The following is a 14934-nucleotide window of genomic DNA, read 5'->3' as shown; positions in this document are numbered from 1 at the left end:
CCATCTTCACTTTGAATGGACAGGGCCCCTCAGAGGAGGAAAAAGGGTTCAGTAGAATGTTGTTCCATGGATCTTCCATTTCTCTTTGGGTTTCCCGTCCCCCTTTCTATTAGTCTAGCCTTTGAAGCTTTACTTCAGCTAATTACTTCTTTTTTATTACATGCCACCTTAACTATAGCTAATCTGCCTTGTGATTCCCCACCAGCGTATGAAAACCAGAGAGTCTAAAGCCCATGCTTATGTAAAGAAGAAAGTCAAAGGTTAGGGGTCAGAATTCAACGTCATTGTTAGCATCCAAGTTCATTAAGGTCAAGGAAGATGCCTGCTTTTTCTTGCATTCTCTTTCTTTTCCTTAGTTTATTTTAAAGGTTTATTTTTATTTATGTGTCTGTGTCTGTGAGTGTATGCCACATGTTTGTAAGTGCATTCAGAAGCTGGAAGCAGGCATCAGACCCCTGGAGCTAGCCTTACAGGCACTTGTGAGCTGCTTAGAATGAGGACTGGGAACTGAACTTGGATCCTCTGGAAAACGCACCAAGTGCTTTTAAGCACTAAGCCATCTCTCCAGACTCCCTTAATTAATTTTTAAAGTTGGCATAAAAAGCAATGGATTTCCTTATGTCATTTTAATACATATTTGTCACTAAGCATTATTATTATTCATCTATCTCTCCTTCTGCCCCGCCTTCATCATTACCTTCTTGATAGACCCTTTCTCTACCAGTAGCCCCCCTTATTTCATGTCACATGAATTCCATTGTACCACCTTTTCTCCTTTCTCCATTCCCATAAGCTATATTGGGTTAAACAAAATAAGCCAGATTCTTATTTATTGTCTTTCATAGTTATCTCAAGGCCTCCGCACTGGGTTCAGTATTCTCTTAGGCAAAATTGAATTATGGGAGAAATTAGTCACAGAAAGAATTACCCAATGTCTGTCAAAGGCGACTGTAAGTTTACCAATAGACTATTTAAAAAGTCATCCCATGTGTGAACTTTCTATTTTATTTCTGTGAAGTGATGAGAGCCAATTATGTCAATTATGAATGTTTTTACTATTGCCTGTCATTTTGAGTCCTCCATGGACTTGTTCCCCTTGGTTGGGTCTTTGACACAATCTGACTCTACTATGATTTTCTACCAGCACTCAACGGCAGAGTTTTAGCACGAAGCTAGTAGCTTTTGTGCTTTTCTTTTGCAATGCTGTGGATAGAATCCATGCCCTTGTGCATTCGAGACATGGGCCCTACCAGCCCAAGGAGTCAATAGCTCTGCTTTGTCTTTCATTCAGTGTTGGTTCTAAGCTTGCTTGCCTAAGCTAGAGAGCCCTTTCTAGAATGAGTCAACTGTGACTAACCTCAGCAAATACTACTGTCATTGTCCAATGCAAGGTGGTTGAACAAGTTCCTGAGAGTCAAGAAATGTAATAGTCCTTTACGGAGCATACACTAAAAAAGGGTTAGAGCAATTTCAAGAGATATGTAAAGGTCCATCCAGTGGTTTATCACATGAGAAAAGGGTGAGAAGACAGCTTTCTCCTAGATATAGCTAGTAGGATAGAGTAGCCCTGTCTTGATGTGATCACTGTTGGTGGTCCAGATAGAGCTCTGATGGACCTGAAATCTAGTATCATTGCTGTACCTGGTTTAGATACCTATAGTGAGAAGCAAAACTGTGAAATGGTGCTTTTTCTTCTAGCTGTCTGTGAAGTTTTCTTTGTTTGTTTGTTTTATTGTTTTTTTGCTGATAAGTGCATTCTGTCATGCTAGAACATTCTCCATAGACACAGTGGTCTCAGTGGTTACCATTTGCTGAGGTCCTGCTATGTGTCTTCCTCTCAGAGTACATGGCGTTTCATACAGCAAGCTCCTAGAAAGAGGACAATGCCCATTATGCACACAGAATTGCCACAAGTTCACACAAGTGACTTGCTCACTAAGCACAAAAATAGATGGGTAAAGTGTTGAGTCATTCACTTCTGCTTTTCTTGGTTGCTTGCTTCCTGCAGTTCTCTCTCCCACTTCAGATTATGGATTCCTACTTATCCTGCTTCCAAAGACAGGTTATCTGAGGACATTTTCACCAGAACTAGATAGCAAACTATATAAATTTGTTTAGTATGTTTTGGAATCCAAGTGAGCTGGGGGGGTGAGGACTAGAGACATAATGGAGGAAATGATATAGAAATAATGAGCCCTGACATTCTTGATTCCGGCGGGAAACCACAAAGGGCATGATTGCCAATCTCTAGATATTAACACTCTCAGGACTGTGTGTTGACTCTGATTTTTGTGGGTGTACCTTCCAAGAATGTTACCCATTACCACAAAGTATTAATAGGCCAAAGATAAAAATTGGTTTGGGCACTATTGAACAAGAAATTTTACTGTAAGTGAAAGGGAGACACGGAAGCTTGATAGCTTATCCAAGTCTGCACAAGCAGTTGGATAAGTATTTCCGTTAACTCAGATGGAATAGAGGCACTTGTCTTCAGCATCTCACCCATGAAAAACTCACTTTAAGAGTTGATCAAGCTCGGCATCATTTCCACTTCGCCTTTCCAATTCTGTCTAGCCAGCTTACATCAGGACACAGTCATCTCACTTTGGTGTGGGTTCTGCTTCTCTCTCCCTTTACTTTTGGTGTTTCAGTAGCTTCGTGTACCCAGCTTCAATATTTTCTGATTGCTCCATGGCCTCGTTGCTTTCAAAGTATAGCTTTTGTACCTGCTGTTACTTTTTGTATTGCATGAGAGGACACTCAAAATACAGTACATGTTGGGAAGTCAGGTGCCAGGGCCGCTTTTCTGATGACAATTTCCTGGTTGGGGCATAGTCTCTTTGGTCTCACAAACTAAAAGTGGCATGGAGATTTAATTTCATCTTTAGATTAGTTTTAGAAATCAGCTTTCTGTGTGCAGTTTTTCCATACCAGCTCATTCTTTATTAGCCAGATTTGTGCCTGTGTTGTTTTATTCAAAGTGGCAAATTGCCCCACTAATCAGTGAACACATTTTAGTTGTCTATCAATATTAGTAACTGTTAACACCCTTCCTCTGGGAAGGTTTTTTTTTTTTTATTTTACCAACATTATTGTCCTTCCTTCTTTGTTTCCTTCTTTCCTTTCTTTCTTCTTTCCTTTCTTCCTTCCTTCTTTCCATCCTTCCTTCCCTCTTTTCATTCTTCTGTCTTTCCTTCCTTCTTTCTATCCTTCCTTCTTTCTATCCTTTCTTCTTTCCTTCCTTCTTTCCATCCTTCCTTCCTTCCTTCTTTCCATCCTTCCTTCTTTCCTTCTTTCCTTTCTTCTTTCCTTACTCCCTTCCCCCCATGTTGCTTTTCCACTGCCTTCCTTGCATTTCTCTGACCCAGTGTCTCATGTATCCCTCCTCTTTGCTCCTCCTTGATGACTCCCTTGGGCCCCTTCACTCTCCTGACCTGCTGCTGTAGATGTAGAGTTCTCTGCTAAACATATTTGAATATTTTCCTTTCAAACCTAAAATAACTAAATTTTGCCCCACCAATTTTACCCCTAGAGTCCCCAGACATGTCACCCCATCCACCTGCATCTTTCCATGGAAGGTACCAGGCAGAGTGAAAGTCTTCAGTTTTCTTGCTTCAGTAAATACATATTCCAAGGTCTTCCTTCAGAATCCATTCTTTCTGGTGAACCCACACCATCCTGGTTTCATCCTTTTCTGTATTGGGTCTGTACTGGTGAGTGCCTACCAGATTACCCTATCACTCCAGGTTTTTCCACCTTTCAATTTCCCTCTGTAGAGTACTGTTGATACCTACCCAGACAGTAACTTTTTATATATGATGTTGACTAACAAATTCCCTTCAGGGACTCCTGAATAATGTCTCGACTCTATCCTGCCAGACCGATATCTGTACAGTCTAGACAATGCCCTCACAGACTTTGTCTGTGGTACCCTTCCAGTGTTTTCAATTTGCGTACATCAAGAAGCCACTATGAGAGACAAAGCAGAGTACAAATCTCCCATGTGACAATTCATACATGTTGACACCTTTATGTTTTTTCCACATGATTTGCATTAGTTATCTTTCCAGGAATCTCTGGAAGTACTATCTACCTAAGGTAGCTTTTAAGGAAGGTTCAGTGTGGCTTGTGGTTTCAGACATTTATGATCAGGTGGCCTGTGGCTAGGCTGCATGCCATGGTAGAGGTTTGTGGTAGAGTTAAAGCACTCATCTTATAGCATGAAGGTTAGAAAGAAAGACAGAGATCATAGTTCCACAGTCCCCTTTGAGGCTATCCCCGCCACAACCCAGAACATCCCACTAGCACCATTTTTAAAGTTTCTGCTACCTGCAAATAGCAGCAAGATTTTAACATAGGGGCCTGTGGAGCATTCCAGATGCAAACTAGAGCAGCATCATCCATCAACAATACAGCTATATATTCCTTTCTGTTTTCCTTGGTCATTTTTCAGTGCCCAGCTTGGCACCAGCCTTATCTACAACTCACACACATTCACCTGACTCTCAATAATCACACTTGCCTATCAAGGTCTATTGCTAGACAGGCTGCAATTTATTTTCCAAACCACAACATTTAAGAGTGAAAGGGTGTGTCATTGTTAACAGAGCCGGGACACCAGGAGGTACCAGGCTGACCCTAGATAACCTGCAGCAAATGTTACATCATCTAGCATAGCATGTATGTTTTGCTTGATGTTGCATTTAGCACGTGGCATCGGCTGCTGAGTGCTCTGTTTGTATCCTGACTCCTCATCAGTTCTAGCCTCTGGGTAGTTTCATTCTGCTTCTTCTTCCTCATAATATTTGAACCTAACATTTCACCATATAGTTTAGTAGTATAAGAAGCAGACAAGTGTTTATTAATTAGAACGCTAGCAGAAGTCATCCTTTGATAACATTTGTTTGGTCTTAAATTCACAAGTGATTCTTCCAGAGAGCTGTAACATTGGACTTTGCTCTTTAATTCAGCTGATTGACATGTGCATGCAGAACTGTGGTCCGAGTTTCCAGTCTCTGATTGTGAAGAAGGAGTTCATTAAAGATACTCTAGTTAAGCTGCTGAATCCCAGATACACCTTGCCGCTGGACATTCAGAACAGAATCTTGAATTTTATTAAGGTAAGTCTGTTAATTTATATCACAGAATGGTAAATTTCTAAGTATAGAGAAATAATGATGCAAATAATCCTTTGTTTACCTAGGATTAAAGCATTAAGCTCTTCTTCTTCTTCTTCTTCTTCTTCTTCTTCTTCTTCTTCTTCTTCTTCTTCTTCTTCTTCTTCTTCTTCTTCTTTTCTCTCTCTCTCTCTCTCTCTCTCTCTCTCTCTCTCTCTCTCTCTCTCTCTCTCTCTCCCTCTCTCTTTCTGTGTGACATAGTCTCTCTCTAGCCCAGGCTGGTCTCTAACTCTCTATGTAGCCAAGGATGATCTTGAACTTCTGATATTCCTGCCTCCACCTGTAACTGAAGTTTTCATGTGTCCTGCCTGGTCCACAGCCGCTCAGACCCAAGAAAACACACAGAGGCTTATATTAATTTAAACTGCTCAGCCATTAGCTCAGGCTAACTACTGACTAACTCTTGCACTTAAACTCAGCCCATTTCTGTTAATCTATATGTCATGTTGTCATGTGTTCTATGGTTTTACCTGTGTGCCATTACATGCTTCTCCCTGGATGGCAGGTTGGCATCTCCTGACTCAGCTTTCCTCTTCTGAGAATTCTCCTTGTTTGCTTATTCCGCCTGTATTTCCTGCCTGGCCACTAGCCGATTAGCTTATTTATCAACCAATCAGAGCAACACAGAACATCCCATCGGATACAGAACATTCAACAGCATCCACCTACCAAATACCCAGTTTATGCAGTAATGAGGATGCCCAGTAATTTATGCATCCTAGGCAAGATCTCTACTGAGGGAGCTACATCCCAGCTGCATGTGTTAAGGCTTCTGTGGAGTAAGATTTCCTGACATTCAATAGTGTCCTTCTACTGAAGAACTGGTGGTCATTTCCCTGCTTCTTTTTCAGTTTCTACCATATCCATGTCACATGGGAAAGGTAATGATGTGTATATTCATTCTGCAGATATAGAAATTATGTTCTAGGGTTGTTTGGCAGGAAAGCTACTGATAGGATTTTAGAATGTTTACATTTTAGATTTAGGGCAGCGGTAGATAATTGATAGTATCAATCCCAGTGCTTGACAAAGATATTGAAGCATGGGAGTCTGATGATTCAAAACACTTTATATTATTATCCTAGCCTGCGAAAATGGCCATTCTGCCCTTCGAAAAGGGCCATTCTGTCCACAACATTCAAAACTAGCTTTTTCTTTCTGAATAGAGTACATAATTTTCAATTACTCATTTTCCATAATAAGCTTTAAGAAGTATTGTTTTTTTGCTTTTTTTTTTCACTCTGGAACTTTCTATCTCTTGGATTTAGACTTGGTCACAGGGCTTCCCAGGAGGTGTGGATGTGAGTGAAGTGAAAGAAGTGTACCTTGACCTGTTGAAGAAAGGGGTTCAATTCCCACCTTCGGCTGCAGAGGCTGAGACAAGGCAGGAGGTAGGAGGCCTTTCTTTGATGCATGTAGAGTAATATATGTTGCTTGGGTCTTTTCATATTGAAAGGGATAATGCCAGTTCAGGCAGCTTAGTAGAAAGATGAATTTATTAGGATATGTCTGCATCTCATAAAATAACCTGGGTTTAGGCTTCACCACTCACAGTATGATTTGAGGCTTAGTTTGTTGACCGTAGTGTGTATGCCATGCTGGAATCTTCCTTCTGAGAAGGTTCTCGGTGTTTCTACTCACACTGATGTTGAGAAGCATAAACCTAGAACATCATGCTCATGATAGGCTGTCCACTCACAGGGACAGATCAGGCCTGATCCGGGGAGCTATTCCTTGACGGAGGAGATGCCTTAGCAGCTGTAGGGGTTAAAAAGACTTCCCACGAGTTGGTTTGCCATTTTTAACAACACAGAAAATGGACAACGATAATTTCTTATGGCAGTTCATCATACGGTGCCTTGGTGAAAACCAAGAGGACTTTATCGACTAGTCATTTTGTTAATTAGCCTAATTTATGAATACCTCTTATGTCACAGCATGCCATTTGTGTAGAGCTCTTCTCCAAATATTGGATGAGTTGTGCCCAATGATGAACTTTGAGCTAACACCAACTACTCCGGACTTTTTATGAGAGTGCCTGAGTCAGTTGACTGAGAGCCAGGCTTGCGGTTGCTTTGTTAATTCATGTCTTAATGCTTCCTTATTTTATATCGATAGGCTGCCCAGCTCTCACCAAAACGACCAACACCTGTCCCTACTGCACCTGCTCTTTCTTCTATAATTGCTCCCAAGAACCCGACTATTTCATTAGTCCCAGAACAGGTAACAACACTGACAACTATATTTATTCATGTCTTTTTCGAAGCATCGTACTTACAGTTTGAGTTTTCTTAAGAACATTATGAAGTGAAAATGCCATGAAACACAACCCTCAATTAAGTAACATCTATATTTTGCTTTCTAAGATGAGGTATCCTCTGTGTGGCTACTTCTGGCCTGAAACTCACCATGTATCCCACGCTAGCCTACAATTCTTGATAATCTCCTTGCCTGGGAGGCATAGGCTGCATGCCTACGTATCCCCTTCTTTTACTGCGGGGTGAGGGACTGCCACTTAGGGAAGCTGTGTCATCATGCTTTATTTCTATGTAGAATTAGCCCAGTGAGTTTGTCTGAATTCTGTGTTCACACATTTAAAAATCGTGCTTGGGGGCCAGTGAGATGGCTTGGCAGGTAAAGTTGCCTTCCACCAAGCCTGATGAATTCAGTTGAATGCCTGCAACCCACGTCGTAGATGGAAAGAACCAGCTCCCAAAAGGGGTCCTCCTACTACGTAAACACACACGCACACACTAAATAAATATATATATATATATATATATATATATATATATATATAATAGCTAAGTAGATGAATGAACGAATGAATAAACAAATAAACAAACAAACAAATAAATAAATGCCTTGCATAGCCTTGGTACAGGGGGCAGGGGCTTGGACCTACCTCAACTGAATGTCCCAGGCTCTGCTGACTCTCTATGGAAGACCTTGCCTTGGAGGAGGTGGGAATAGGGGGTGGGTTGGGGGAAAAGGCTGGGGGCGGGGGGGGGGGGGGGGGGGGGGAAGGGGGGGGCTGTGGTTGGTATGTAAAATGAATAGAAAATTTCTTAATAGTAAAAAGGGAAAAGAAAAATAAGTAAATAAATAAATTTTTTTTATAAAAAAAAGAATGTTGACCAGTAGAGGCTGTGGCGTAGGTCTGGGGTCCACCGACTGACTCTTGTTTCTTTTCAGTTCACAGAGCCCAGTAGCCAGTTGTCTTATTACCTATGTTAATTGTACCAAATGAGTTGTATTTTCTCCTTAGTCTCTGTTTATAAGAGATTTAGATGAGTACAATTATTTATGATGCTCATTTATATCTTTATATTAAATACCTATTGTTGAATTGTTATATTAATTTGAAGGTTTCATATTAATATTGTTCACTGTTTCTCATATTAAAAAGCCACGTGATTACTTCCTTTTAGAATTTAAACCATTTAAAAAATGTTTCTCTTTTTATCTTTCCTCCTGTAATACCATGATAACTTTAAAACTATACCTCCTTTTCTTGTCTTTTTCTTTTCTGATTGTTTACCAGAAACTCAGGATAATACGTGATGACATCTCTTATTTTTTTCCTGGTTCCTATTAACTTCTGTTACTAGGTATTTTCTACTTTATCCATATTGGTTCAGATCATTTAGTTTCATCATCAGTAACTTTCCTGAGGCATATCTGTGGATTTTGTGTAAGAAATACCAAGTCTATTCAGGAAACAACAGGGTATAATTTGTAAAATAATTATACGTAAGCTGAGGTAAACCTCTGTATGTTTGAAAACATTACATTGTCAAAGGCATTTGATCACCAGCGTTTGTCCTGTGGGCAGGAAGCAAGAAAGCTGACTGTCTGTGTATCACACTTAATGACTGGAGGTCACATTGCTCTCCGCAGATCGGGAAACTGCATAGTGAACTGGACATGGTGAAAATGAATGTGAAAGTGATGACTGCCATATTGATGGAGAACATTCCTGGGTCTGAAAACCATGAAGACATAGAGCTCCTGCAGGTATGAGGAGGCCAGGGGCAAACAAGCAATGAGTTCTGAAAAGTCATTTTCTGAGGAACTTTGAACTTTGGAGATGGAAGGCTTGTTAATAGCATCTAATGGCCCCTCCCCTTACATCTTGGATTCCTTTGATTTCTAAACTTAATGAAAAGATACAGTAATCATTTTGTCAGAAATGCAGTAGTAACAGACATGATCAACCCTAGCCCTTTTATAAAAAATAATTTACTGTAATTTATAGCTCGGTCCTATGCAATCCAGGCTTACATTTGAAGTATGTAAAATTGCCTTATGTCCATCTGCTCAGCAAACTCTGAGTGGTTGTGTTGTGGTTAGGGGTGTAGAAATGAAGGGGCTGTCCTAGGCCTTGGCTAGGTTGGTTTGTAAACAAGATAGTAAAGTATTACAAGTGCCTGGATAAAAATATGTCAGTCTGTGGTATGATCGTGAGTGGGGAAGACACAATTTTAAGTGAAAATGTGGATATAAAGAGTACTTAGCTGTGGAGGAGCAGAGTCATTTAACCTGAACCCACATGAGTGGCTGCGTGGTTATCCCACAGTTTTTTCTACTAATGTGCCTACGTATGTTTACCTCCCCTCTACTGTCAATTTTAATTTTTAGTATTTATTAGTTGTACTAAGGCGCAATGGTTCATGTATGTAATACTAGTACTTGGGAGGCTGAGGTGGAGGATCCCTTGAGCCCAGGAGTTCAAGACTACCTGAGCAACCTGGCAAGACTCTTATATAACAAAATGAAGCAATCAGATATAGAATTCCATTTAATCCTTATTGGTTTAAGAGGCAGTCGGGGTAAAAAGTCAGTTCCTAAGTCTTTCCTGAAAGTTAAGAACCTCCTGGTGTTTTTCCTCTTCTCAGATCCCCACTCCTCATTTTCTGTGGTGGTGTTACCTTTCTTCTACTGAAGCATACCCTCCTCCTAGGAGTAAACTTCGAGTACTTGCATGTCCTAGAACATTTTTTTGTTCCATGCAAAATGCCAGTTAATTTAGCTCGATAGATTCTAAGCATAGCATTCTTTCCCATGAGTCCTTGGAAGGAGATGTTCCATCGTTCTCCTGAATCCTGTGATGTTGATGAGAATATTCTTCAAGCTCTGATCCCTCCTCACTTGTTTCATAGTTGATTAGTTATTTTTTCCTGTTCTGCTGTGAACAGATGTTTGTGTATGTGCATACATGTATAATTCCCTTATTCTCCTTCCTGATAGTTTCTAGGTCCTTATCAGCCTTAGGTGTATTTTTGATTCTAGGACCTATTTAGTTTTTACCAAAGATATTTCATCTATTTTCCATTCTTTCTAGTCTTACACAGTGTTTAGACAATGAGATTTCCAGATGGATTTTTATTATTTCTCTTATTTTAAACTTTTCTTCATTTGTTTGAGCTATGGTTCTTGGTAAAAATTCTGTATTTGATGTAATGTTTCTTGAAAACTTATATATCAGTTTCCCTAATCAGCTTTCCCACTAAATGCATTATTTTAGTTATTACCTTTTTGTTTAAAACCCTGTGTGGATTTTTATAGCAGTGCTGATTTTTTGTTGTGGTTGTTTGCTCCTCTGTTTCACTTTTAAAGCTGCCTTTCTATCTGTAGTGTGGACTCTTATTTACATATTCTTCTGTTTATTACCTCTCATATCCTATGAGAGGCTCTCTGCCAGCTGTTGGGCATTGTCTGCTGACCCATGCCGAGAGAATTTCAAGGCTGCAGGATGTGGTTGGTACTGGTTTTCAGCATTTGAGTATTTTGCATGGGATGATGCTGACTGTAATACAGTGGTAGCTGATCTTCTGGATTATAGGCTTTCCACTGTCTTCCTCGATATTGTCAGCAATAGGAAAAAAGACTATCTGCCCCAATCATGGTTCTCACCTAGAAACATTTTACACACACACACACACACACACACACACACACACACACACACACACACACACACGTTTAAAAGAAAATAAATCTTCCACACATTTACTTAGATATTTTTATAAAAATTAAACATGGAATCTCCATACATCATCTCTCTATATCTTAGTAGAGACCACTAGGACCTCATGTACACCTTTTAAAACACACCTCCCCCCATTAATGGACATGAGCTTATGCTATCTGCCAGGTGAATAACTATAAGATGATTTCAACTCCCATTTTGGGAGCATCAAGCTCTAGATGAGATATATCTCTTCTCTGTTTCACTGGGGACATCATGTTATGCCCTGAAAGGAGCTTAATCAGATTTCCAGAAAGAATCACTAAAAGCATATAAACTGGCCACGAGTGGCTGTAAGCCTATGAACCCAGCATTTTGTCAGCTGAGGCAGAAATATCTCCAGTTGGGACCAGTAGGGTCTGTGTAGTGAGTTTAAGATCAGCCTGGGCCATAGAGTAAGAGACCTAGTCTCAAAAAATAAAATGAGCACAGAAACTGAGAAGCTATATAGACATATCCAATTTTAAAAGAGCCTTCTGGTGGCATTAATTCTAGGAAAGACCAAATTTTAGAAAACAACTTAAAAAACCTTTTGTTTGATATAAATGATTTTTTAAAATGATATATAGATGGAAGTTTACAAAGCAAGCTTTATCTGGCTTAGTGGTGCGTGCCTTTTTAACCCCAGCACTTGGGAGGTCGAGACAGGTGGATCTTTGTAGTTGAAAGCCAGCCTGGTCAACAGAGTGAATTTCAAGCCAGCCAAGGCTATACAGTGAGAACTTGCTTCAAAATAACCTGTTTTTATCTTTTTAAAAATTTATAAAGTTATGATATATTATGACTTTGGCTCTGCCTCCCAAGTGCTGGGATTAAAGGTGTGCGCCACCACCGCCCCCCAGCTATTATGACATTTTAAAAAAGCCATTTAATCCAACATCTGCAAATTTATTGGACCAAAGAATTTCTGCTTGCTAAATATATAAAACGAAACAAAAGAATAATATAACTTAGAGCAACAAATAATTTTAAAAAAACAACCAGGGTCTTACTCTATATTCCAAGCTATCTTTGTATTTGCTGTGAAGCCCAACCTGCCAAACTTATGGCAATCCTCCTGCCTCAGCCTTCTAAATGCTGAGGTTACACTACACTTGGCTCAAACCATTAATTTCAATCACCAATGTAGGCATATTTTATTTAGGAGCATTGCATCATTTCGCTCAGCATTCTTAGAGTTCTTTACTCTCATTGGACTTTTGCTATTTGTATGAAATGAAGAGCTTACATGATATTTAATAAAAATAATATTAGTGGCATCCTATTAGTGTAGGGGAATAAAAGAAAAATCAATCATTGGAGTTCATGTGTAGTAATCCCTTAAAGAAAAATACAATTGTCCCATTTTTAGACATAAAATTTGTAGCTTGTGTTGCTAACAAGTATGTTCAATTAAAATTTAAAAACAAATATTAGAATATAAGGGTATGTTGCACATAGCAATTTTAAACAATTGCTACAGCAATATTCCTGGTTTTGCATGATCTTCTGAAGCCTGTTCCAAGCCTTAAATTGAAGTGACTTATGACTTTCCTCTCATGTTCTCATCCATCCATGGCAAATAAGCCTTGAATAAAAATATACACCAAAACGCTCCATTTAAGTATGTGAATTGAGTTCTATATGTTATTCCGTTAGGAACAAAAGTCTTTTTGTCTCAGTCTGTGGGCGTAGATGTGTAGTGGTTTTCAAGTATGATTGTTGGTTGCTGTTCTGATGCCAGAGCCCAGGGCTGTGTATTTCTCTGCATAGCAAGGACACTTAGGTGATGAGTCAGCATTAGAATCCAGCCCATGCTCAGTTCTGACACAGATCAGCTTGCTTACAAAGACAATACAGCATTTAACTTTAATTTTCTTCTTATGCTTTCTGTAAGCAATACATTAACGATCTGGTGTGAACAACACTGCTTAATTTCTCTTTTTTCTTTCTTCCTTTTTTTTTTGTGGGTGGGGGTTGGGGGGTGAGGGGGTGGGGGGGGTTGTTTTTCTAGGCAGGTTTCTCTGTGTAGCCCTGGCTATCCTGGAATTCACTCTGTAGACCAGGCTGGCCTCAAACTCACAGAGATCTGCCTGCCTCTGCCTCCCAAGTGCTGGGATTAAAGGCGTGCGCCACCATAGCCTGGGCTGTTCTTAATTTCTTTTTCCAAATATTTTTTAATCTAATTAACTTTCTTTATTCTAATCATCCTCTATGGTTAATCTAAAACAATGAACTGGATGTAATCATCTATGGAGAGAAATGACTGGGAGCCTATGTTTAAAGATAAGTATAACAAAGATTGACTGTGGCTGAAAAGAGTGATTCTTTAGATTCTTATTTTTTACTGTTTCAAATTTTCTTACACCTGTCTGAACTGTGGGGACCAGTAGCACATGAACCCTGGGCGATGGGTAATAAGCTCTACTTCCTGATTGGCCACCTTCATAGAAACTACAGGAGATTCTGGAGGCTCAGCATGAGCCTAGTTCAGTGGTTTCTCAACTTTCCTAATACTGTAACCTTTTAATACAGTTCCTCATATTGTGGTGACCCCCAACCATAAAATTATTTTCATTGCTACTTCATAACTGTAATTTTGCTACTATTATGAATCGTAATGTAAATATCTGATATCCAGGGTATCTGGTATGTGCCCCCAAATGGTCATGACCTACATGTTGGGGACCACTGGTCCAGGTGGTCCTCAGAGAAGATGAGAACTAACAGCAAGGAATTATGTGTAGAGGGTGTCGTGAGCACATTGGCACCATTGGCAGAAGTGGACACATCTAATATCAAGACCATGCCTTCACCCCTTCCTCCCATCAACTGCCAGTATGCCCAGTTTGTTGAACCCCATCAGAAACCAGTAGCCATTGAGGGCCTACTGATGCAGCCAACAGAACAGAGGAAGGTAGTAAGTATGTGTGATCCTTGGATCCGGAAGACAAAAAGAAGGAAAGTGGTCAGCAAATAGGAGAAGTCTCCTCTCAAACCCTGTTGGGCCTTTCGTGCATGTACACGTTACCCGTGACTATTTGCTAGCATTAGGAGATCCTGTTTTCTGTGCTTCTCACATTTGAATGGTGGCTTCATTTGTTTGGAACTGGTTCTCCCTATCCTGTTATCTGGAAGGCCCTCCCTGTTCTTCCCGTCCATGTTAAGCATTAGATCCCGAAGCTGGGCTGACTCACAGCGCTCCTCTACTTCCTGAGACTCTAAGGTAGCTCTGCTGCCCCTCCTCTCCTTACTGCCGTCTTTCTGTGGACTTAGACCTTCGCTGGGTGGAGACTGCATTCCTTTTGCAGATATAGAGTATGGATTTGAGAGGCAGCAATCCGTCTGATTTAAATGTGTCTGATCTGGGCAAGGGAAGCAAGAATTGCAATGTATCTGAACTGTATTTGCCTCTTTGGCATTGTGCACTTGGCTTTGGGTACTTTGCTCTTCCCCTGAACAGCTAGTTTTCTTCTTGGTACTTCCCCTTTCTGAGCAACCCCCTACCCCCCACCCTTCGCATGCCCCTTTTCCTTTTCTTCCTTTTTCCATTTTTAAGACAAGGTCTTGTGGTGCTGGCCAGTCTGGCCTAGCCCTCCAGCCTCAGCCTCTTGAGTAGAGTCACAGGTATGTGCCACCATATTTAGTGGTTTTTCTTTTCTTGTTTTGCCTGGCCTCTGTAGGACAGAGGAGAAGAATAAGGGGACCTCATATTTTGAAAGTATATAAGTAGAGAACACTTTGGAT

The 14934-nt window shown here is 40.2% G+C and overlaps 1 protein-coding gene across 6 annotated transcripts in view; it reads left to right on the top strand.

The window, feature by feature from the left end:
* Tom1l1 (target of myb1 like 1 membrane trafficking protein) overlaps positions 1-14934 on the top strand; it is a 46657-nt gene that overhangs the window by 6709 nt on the left and 25014 nt on the right. For all 6 annotated transcript variants that reach the window (XM_042282603.2, XM_006972010.4, XM_076543132.1 and 3 more), the window contains 4 exons: positions 4971-5120; positions 6446-6568; positions 7296-7400; positions 9078-9194. In XM_042282603.2, the coding sequence (XP_042138537.1) occupies positions 4971-5120; positions 6446-6568; positions 7296-7400; positions 9078-9194 (495 nt within the window). The remainder of the gene's footprint in view (positions 1-4970; positions 5121-6445; positions 6569-7295; positions 7401-9077; positions 9195-14934) is intronic.

The sequence above is a fragment of the Peromyscus maniculatus genome, chromosome 8, assembly GCF_049852395.1.
Source record: "Peromyscus maniculatus bairdii isolate BWxNUB_F1_BW_parent chromosome 8, HU_Pman_BW_mat_3.1, whole genome shotgun sequence".
In the NCBI taxonomy this organism is placed as follows: Eukaryota; Metazoa; Chordata; class Mammalia; order Rodentia; family Cricetidae; genus Peromyscus; species Peromyscus maniculatus.
This window is presented reverse-complemented; position numbering and strand designations above follow the sequence as displayed.